Source organism: Drosophila kikkawai, chromosome 3L, assembly GCF_030179895.1.
Source record: "Drosophila kikkawai strain 14028-0561.14 chromosome 3L, DkikHiC1v2, whole genome shotgun sequence".
In the NCBI taxonomy this organism is placed as follows: domain Eukaryota; kingdom Metazoa; phylum Arthropoda; class Insecta; order Diptera; family Drosophilidae; genus Drosophila; species Drosophila kikkawai.
Genome location: NC_091730.1, coordinates 29,579,687 through 29,588,175, shown reverse-complemented (window position 1 = coordinate 29,588,175; position 8,489 = coordinate 29,579,687). Strand labels below are relative to the sequence as shown.

At 41.1% G+C, this 8,489-nt stretch overlaps 3 protein-coding genes across 3 annotated transcripts; all 3 read right to left on the bottom strand.

Moving 5' to 3' along the window:
• Window positions 1–1,316: 1,316 nt before the first annotated feature.
• On the bottom strand, window positions 1,317–2,197 carry LOC138928416 (uncharacterized). The gene is made up of 2 exons (XM_070285487.1): window positions 2,148–2,197; window positions 1,317–1,878 (listed from the first exon to the last, which is right to left on the bottom strand). The coding sequence occupies exons 1-2, from the start codon at window positions 2,195–2,197 to the stop codon at window positions 1,317–1,319; spliced, it is 612 nt and encodes a 203-aa protein (XP_070141588.1).
• A 361-nt stretch (window positions 2,198–2,558) lies between these two features.
• Window positions 2,559–2,981, bottom strand: LOC138928415 (uncharacterized). The gene has a single exon (XM_070285486.1). The coding sequence runs from the start codon at window positions 2,979–2,981 to the stop codon at window positions 2,559–2,561; it is 423 nt and encodes a 140-aa protein (XP_070141587.1).
• Window positions 2,982–7,626: 4,645 nt separating this feature from the next.
• LOC138928414 (uncharacterized) lies at window positions 7,627–8,049 on the bottom strand. Its single transcript, XM_070285485.1, has one exon. It carries the CDS (start codon window positions 8,047–8,049, stop codon window positions 7,627–7,629), a length of 423 nt encoding a protein of 140 aa, XP_070141586.1.
• Window positions 8,050–8,489: the final 440 nt, after the last annotated feature.

Sequence of the window (8,489 nt, the reverse complement as noted above, 5' to 3'; positions counted from 1 at the left end):
CTTTCAGACACCACAGTCAATCTTTTCTGTTGTTGATGAAAATGAAAGTGTAAATTTTCCAACTGAATTTTTAAATTCACTAGATATACTGGGAATGCCACCACATAATCTTCGATAACCCATAATCCCCCTCAACTATGCAACGGTACGCGTTTAGTCTTAAAAAAGATCACCGGAAAATTACTTGAATCAACCATTTTAGCTGGGAAGTTTAAAGAAACAGTGGTCCTGTTGCCACGTATTCCAATGATACCGTCAGAATCTACCATACCCTTTAAAAAAGGCTACAGTTTCAATTCGTTTATCTTTTGCCGTGTCTATAAATAAGTCTCAAGGTGTGTTATATTTGTGTTAGCTAAAGACAAGTTATCCAAAAATACTGTGCACCGATTAGTGCTAAATCAAATAGAAATTTAAAGTACTTACAATTTAAAATAATAAATATTACTGTAAAAGATTTAAGACTATTTTCCTTATCTACCTTATTCATAAGTTTAAGAGTCACATGCTATTTACTATAACTTTGTAATATACTCATTTGTTAGCCACAGCAAGGCGTGGCCGGGTCTTCTAGTCTATAATATAAACATCGAAACCAATCTGCAAGGGTATACAAACTTCGGTGTGCCGAAGTTAGCTTCCTTTCTTGTTTTTATTTTATATATGTACTTTTTGATTTATAGATGTATTTTTTATAATTTATGAATCATAATAATATATTATTTATTTATTAGTCAATTGAAATAGGTAATTGTAAATACATACATTGTACATATATAATTATTTAATTATATAAATTATTTTTATTATTTAGCTTAATTATTTAATAATTACACACAGATTTTTTTATTGTTATGTATCCACGTATTATTTAAATTATTCATTTGCAGTATTTGATATATAAATAAACTTTATTTAAAATATTTTCTGGAATTCAAATTTGTTTTGATTCTAATGCGAATTCGAATATTTTGAAAACTTTTTTAGAATATTCTGATATTTTTCAAATTTGATCAATTGTAACTGTTGAAACAAGAGCTTTATTCTTGAGTTAAAAATAATAAGTCAGATGGAGCTAGTTTAATTGTATAAGTCAACTTCAACCTTTCTACTAATAATGGCGTTACAACTTCAAGTTCTTTCTTCTCTATTTCTTATTATCTCTGCCACTCATTCGATCATACGAGTTGGCAGCATCCGTATAACAGATGTAATGTTAACTAACAGTCATAAGGCGCGGAATTTGAATATAATCAAATGTACTACTTGGGTTTTGACCCAACATACCGGCCCCCTTGAAAGTATGCGATTGACTTTCAAGAGACAGGTAATAAGGCGAGTTTCCGTATGGGACGGCGGATGATTCCCTTGGCGGTGCGTACGTTGGCTACACGCATGATGTTGTCCGATCCGGCGATGGTGCTGACTACGCGGCCAAGAAGCAACCGTTGTGGGGGAAGATTATCCTCATGAACAATAACCATGTCGTTGACCGCTAGATTTGGTGCAGTCTTCGTCCAGGTTGTGCGAACTTTGAGCTCGTTTATGTATTCGTGGCTCCAACGACTCCAGATGTGGTGCTTAATTGCGCTGACCTTCTTCCATCGGTCCAACTTGTCCAGATTGTCGTCGATTGGTGGAGCTTCTGGAAGAGCTCGGAGTGCATAACCCACTAAGAAGTGACCAGGCGTGAGAGCGGCTAGGTCGTTTGGGTCGGTTGATAGCGGCGTTATTGGGCGAGAGTTCAAGATCGCCTCGACATCAGCAGCTGCTGTGGCTAGCTCCTCGAAGGTTAATCTAGTGTCTCGAAGAGTGCGGTTGAGTAGTCCCTTGACGCTTTTGACGACAGCCTCCCATATGCCCCCGAAATGTGGAGCCCTGGGCGGAATAAAATGAAAGTTAATGAACTCATTGCGACAAAAATGATGGATCGATTCAGTCGTTTCTTTCTTGAAGAGAAACTGCTCCTGCGAAGTTTGTAGCGTTGTCACAAAAAATGTCCGAAGGCAGCCCGCGTCTGGCAATGAGGCGCCTGTGTGATGCAATGAATATATCCGTCGTGAGATCTGAGACCACTTTTGTGACAAAGCAAACTTTTGTGGCAAAGCAAACGAAGTCGGCTAGGTATGCCTTGGTGGGCGGCTTACCCCGGATGCGCAAATAGACGTTGATTGGTCCGCAAAAGACTATTCCGCATCTTGAGAATGGCCAAGACGGTGTGATGCACTCTTTGGGAAGTTGCCCCATAAGTTCTTTTTCGAGAGTTGGTCGACTTGTCGCGCTAAGTCCCTTGCGTTCCAAAACTGTCGTCGAATTAAGGCGACAAGAGTCCTTGGTCCCGCGTGATAGTTTTGGAGATGGAGACGGCGAACGAACTGTGAAACAAAGGGATCCTTAGCTGGGAGCAGGACAGGATGCCTTTGGGTCTCTGGGTTGTCTGCTAACTCCAGGCGTCCTCCGACCTTTAGAAGTTGGAAACCATCTGTGACCTGAAGAAAGAGACTACGATTTTTAAGGTTAGTGCAAATCGGATGGCCCTTCAGGACCGATGATATTTCTTAAGCGAAGTGATTGGTTTGGATATTCCAGACGATATAATGTAGCGCCCGCTGCAATTCCGTTGGCGTTGGCGATGGAGACTGGGATGGCGTGAGATTACGACCGCGATGAATGAACCTAAACATCCAGGCGACGACTAATAGGCAGTGCTGATATGAACTGGATTTGTAGACTCCTTCAAGCAGTTGATTACTGGTACTCTGTACGGTAAAGGTTGATTTTCTTTTCTCCAGCTGCACAGTTTCCAGATCAATGTCAATGATGTCTTTATTGTCCCTAGGCCAATATTGCTGCTCTTGGCGTAGAAACTTAGGTCCCTCGAACCATATCGATTGTTCCAACTCGGCGATAGTGCAGCCCCTGGACAGGATGTCCGGGTTGCAGTGCGTTGGAACATGTCTCCAGTAACACTCTGACGTCATTTCTTGAATTTTAGCAATTCGATTGTCGACAAAGGTAGATAATGTGGCTGAGTGTTGGCGATTCCAATGAAAAACGATTTGAGAGTCGCGCCATAAGTACGAGGTTGGCTCTCTATCTGCGAAGATTCGAATGATTTTCTGATGGAGTTGTGCTAGCAGATGTGCTCCGCACAGTTCTAATTTGGCTAGAGATAGCTTCTTGGTGGGAGCAACTCTAGACTTGGATGTGATTAGTTGTACCGTGGTTAGCCCATCTGATCCAAGTGCGCGAGCGTAGATGCAGCACCCGTACGCTCTGATAGAGGCGTCACAGAAGCCATGTATAGCCGGTTGGAGGCAAAATCGTGGTATTGCTGTAGACTCCAAGCGACGAAAGAAGGGACATCCAAGCTTTATGGATTCCTTGGGGTACTGACTCATCCCAGTGTAGCTTTAGTAGCCACAGCTCCTGCAGGATGATTTTTGCCACGATGATGATGGGAGTAACTAATCCCAACGGATCGAACAGTGATGATGCAACTGACAAGATAGTGCGTTTGGTAACGTGGTCTGACTCTACTCTTGGCGAAAACGAAAACATGAAGGTGTCCCGTACTTGGTCCCATTTTAGGCCAAGCCTGCTGGTTAGCATCTCGTCGTCCAGCTGTATTGTATTGTATTGTCGTCGACAAACTTACAGTGCACATTGGGATGAAATGCCTTTATTTTGGCCAAAAGCTAGAAAATTCGTGTTAATATATCAATATTGTACCAATTATTTTAAGCTAAGAAATGTCCCTAGACATCAAAAATATTTAATTGGTATTTTATTGTGCAGCCCTTGTCTTCCACCAGTCCTTGAAAGTCAGCTGTTCTTGCCACGTAGTGCGTGCAAGCTTGCTGATTAGACAAGTTTCTTAACTTTGACGTTGTCGTATTTTTAAACAGTTTGACCAATTAAAATACCTTAAAATGGAAAATGTTTCACATGGTATGTAGAAAATATCTGTATAAGTGTTTAATTATGTGTGCTTTTGTTTTGTCATGTTTTTAATGAAATACGTAAACACTAGTTTTCTTGATTCTAACCTTAAAATATTTGTGTTTCGTGGAGCATATCTAGCAAGATACAACAGGATTCAAATAACAACTTATGTACTACCACATATGTGTTTTTATGTGTATATTCAGATAGCATTTAAATAATTTGCGGGAATTTGCGGGAGAGTTATATATTTTAACAGATGCGAGCAAGATTGCAATTCTTCGAGGTGACTTACTGGAAGTTTTGCTGGATAATAATCGCAATGTCATCGCTACTTTTGACTGGGTTTGCGTCGAAGTAATTCCAAATGATTTTCCGGAAAACGATTTGGAGATGATTAAAAACAAAATAAAAAACTTTATTGTTCAAATAAAAAAATTGCTGAACAAAGCACACAGAAATATTTCTCGCTTTAAAGAAAAAAATGCTAGCTGGCTTGCATCGGAGCTAATATTATATTCAAAAGATGATTGTAATCGTAATCTTGGTGGACGACCTCTGGTCTCTTATAACGAAGGAAGTTTACGGGTTAAAAGAAGATTTGCTTCCAAACTTGCTAAGGAAAATTCAACACATCTACTTATTAAAGCAGCGCCTATGTCTGCTAAGAAGGAAAAAAATAAATATATTTCTCACATTTTAAATGCGACAATAAATAGTCCTGACAGGTCAAAATTAAGCCAAAAACTTTCATTGAAAGAGCCTATACCATTATCAGCTGATGAGGCCATAGCATTTATTATAGAAATCTTTGGATTCTTATGATCCTTACTTACTCAAGCATTGCTCAAAAAAAGAGTTTAAAATCACACTCCCTTGCGTTCCAAAACTGTCGTCGAATTAAGGCGACAAGAGTGATAGGCGTGATAGTTTTGCAGATGGAGACGGCGAACGAACTGTGAAACAAAGGGATCCTTAGCTGGGAGCAGGACAGGATGCCTTTGGGTCTCTGGGTTGTCTGCTAACTCCAGGCGTCCTCCGACCTTTAGAAGTTGGAAACCATCTGTGACCTGAAGAAAGAGACTACGATTTTTAAGGTTAGTGCAAATCGGATGGCCCTTCAGGACCGATGATATTTCTTAAGCGAAGTGATTGGTTTGGATATTCCAGACGATATAATGTAGCGCCCGCTGCAATTCCGTTGGCGTTGGCGATGGAGACTGGGATGGCGTGAGATTACGACCGCGATGAATGAACCTAAACATCCAGGCGACGACTAATAGGCAGTGCTGATATGAACTGGATTTGTAGACTCCTTCAAGCAGTTGATTACTGGTACTCTGTACGGTAAAGGTTGATTTTCTTTTCTCCAGCTGCACAGTTTCCAGATCAATGTCAATGATGTCTTTATTGTCCCTAGGCCAATATTGCTGCTCTTGGCGTAGAAACTTAGGTCCCTCGAACCATATCGATTGTTCCAACTCGGCGATAGTGCAGCCCCTGGACAGGATGTCTGCCGGGTTGCAGTGCGTTGGAACATGTCTCCAGTAACACTCTGACGTCATTTCTTGAATTTTAGCAATTCGATTGTCGACAAAGGTAGATAATGTGGCTGAGTGTTGGCGATTCCAATGAAAAACGATTTGAGAGTCGCGCCATAAGTACGAGGTTGGCTCTCTATCTGCGAAGATTCGAATGATTTTCTGATGGAGTTGTGCTAGCAGATGTGCTCCGCACAGTTCTAATTTGGCTAGAGATAGCTTCTTGGTGGGAGCAACTCTAGAATTGGATGTGATTAGTTGTACCGTGGTTAGCCCATCTGATCCAAGTGCGCGAGCGTAGATGCAGCACCCGTACGCTCTGATAGAGGCGTCACAGAAGCCATGTATAGCCGGTTGGAGGCAAAATCGTGGTATTGCTGTAGACTCCAACGACGTAAGCGACGAAAGAAGGGACATCCAAGCTTTATGGATTCCTTGGGGTACTGACTCATCCCAGTGTAGCTTTAGTAGCCACAGCTCCTGCAGGATGATTTTTGCCACGATGATGATGGGAGTAACTAATCCCAACGGATCGAACAGTGATGATGCAACTGACAAGATAGTGCGTTTGGTAACGTGGTCTGACTCTACTCTTGGCGAAAACGAAAACATGAAGGTGTCCCGTACTTGGCCCCATTTTAGGCCAAGCGTGCTGGTTAGCATCTCGTCGTCCAGCTGTATTGTATTGTATTGTCGTCGACAAACTTACAGTGCACATTGGGATGAAATGCCTTTATTTTGGCCAGAAGCTAGAAAATTCGTGTTAATATATCAATATTGTTACAATTATTTTAAGCTAAGAAATGTCCCTAGACATCAAAAATATTTAATTGGTATTTTATTGTGCAGCCCTTGTCTTCCACCAGTCCTTGAAAGTCAGCTGTTCTTGCCACGTAGTGCGTGCAAGCTTGCTGATTAGACAAGTTTCATAACTTTGACGTTGTCGTATTTTTAAACAGTTTGACCAATTAAAATACCTTAAAATGGAAAATGTTTCACATGGTATGTAGAAAATATCTGTATAAGTGTTTAATTATGTGTGCTTTTGTTTTGTCATGTTTTTAATGAAATACGTAAACACTAGTTTTCTTGATTCTAACCTTAAAATATTTGTGTTTCGTGGAGCATATCTAGCAAGATACAACAGGATTCAAATAACAACTTATGTACTACCACATATGTGTTTTTATGTGTATATTCAGATAGCATTTAAATAATTTGCGGGAATTTGCGGGAGAGTTAGATATTTCAACAGATGCGAGCAAGATTGCAATTCTTCGAGGTGACTTACTGGAAGTTTTGCTGGATAATAATCGCAATGTCATCGCTACTTTTGACTGGGTTTGCGTCGAAGTAATTCCAAATGATTTTCCGGAAAACGATTTGGAGATGATTAAAAACAAAATAAAAAACTTTATTGTTCAAATAAAAAAATTGCTGAACAAAGCACACAGAAATATTTCTCGCTTTAAAGAAAAAAATGCTAGCTGGCTTGCATCGGAGCTAATATTATATTCAAAAGATGATTGTAATCGTAATCTTGGTGGACGACCTCTGGTCTCTTATAACGAAGGAAGTTTACGGGTTAAAAGAAGATTTGCTTCCAAACTTGCTAAGGAAAATTCAACACATCTACTTATTAAAGCAGCGCCTATGTCTGCTAAGAAGGAAAAAAATAAATATATTTCTCACATTTTAAATACGACAATAAATAGTCCTGACAGGTCAAAATTAAGCCAAAAACTTTCATTGAAAGAGCCTATACCATTATCAGCTGATGAGGCCATAGCATTTATTATAGAAATCTTTGGATTCTTATGATCCTTACTTACTCAAGCATTGCTCAAAAAAAGAGTTTAAAATCACACTCCCTTGCGTTCCAAAACTGTCGTCGAATTAAGGCGACAAGAGTCCTTGGTCCCGCGTGATAGTTTTGCAGATGGAGACGGCGAACGAACTGTGAAACAAAGGGATCCTTAGCTGGGAGCAGGACAGGATGCCTTTGGGTCTCTGGGTTGTCTGCTAACTCCAGGCGTCCTCCGACCTTTAGAAGTTGGAAACCATCTGTGACCTGAAGAAAGAGACTACGATTTTTAAGGTTAGTGCAAATCGGATGGCCCTTCAGGACCGATGATATTTCTTAAGCGAAGTGATTGGTTTGGATATTCCAGACGATATAATGTAGCGCCCGCTGCAATTCCGTTGGCGTTGGCGATGGAGACTGGGATGGCGTGAGATTACGACCGCGATGAATGAACCTAAACATCCAGGCGACGACTAATAGGCAGTGCTGATATGAACTGGATTTGTAGACTCCTTCAAGCAGTTGATTACTGGTACTCTGTACGGTAAAGGTTGATTTTCTTTTCTCCAGCTGCACAGTTTCCAGATCAATGTCAATGATGTCTTTATTGTCCCTAGGCCAATATTGCTGCTCTTGGCGTAGAAACTTAGGTCCCTCGAACCATATCGATTGTTCCAACTCGGCGATAGTGCAGCCCCTGGACAGGATGTCCGGGTTGCAGTGCGTTGGAACATGTCTCCAGTAACACTCTGACGTCATTTCTTGAATTTTAGCAATTCGATTGTCGACAAAGGTAGATAATGTGGCTGAGTGTTGGCGATTCCAATGAAAAACGATTTGAGAGTCGCGCCATAAGTACGAGGTTGGCTCTCTATCTGCGCAGATTCGAATGATTTTCTGATGGAGTTGTGCTAGCAGATGTGCTCCGCACAGTTCTAATTTGGCTAGAGATAGCTTCTTGGTGGGAGCAACTCTAGACTTGGATGTGATTAGTTGTACCGTGGTTAGCCCATCTGATCCAAGTGCGCGAGCGTAGATGCAGCACCCGTACGCTCTGATAGAGGCGTCACAGAAGCCATGTATAGCCGGTTGGAGGCAAAATCGTGGTATTGCTGTAGACTCCAACGACGTAAGCGACGAAAGAAGGGACATCCAAGCTTTATGGATTCCTTGGGGTACTGACTCATCCCAGTGTAGCT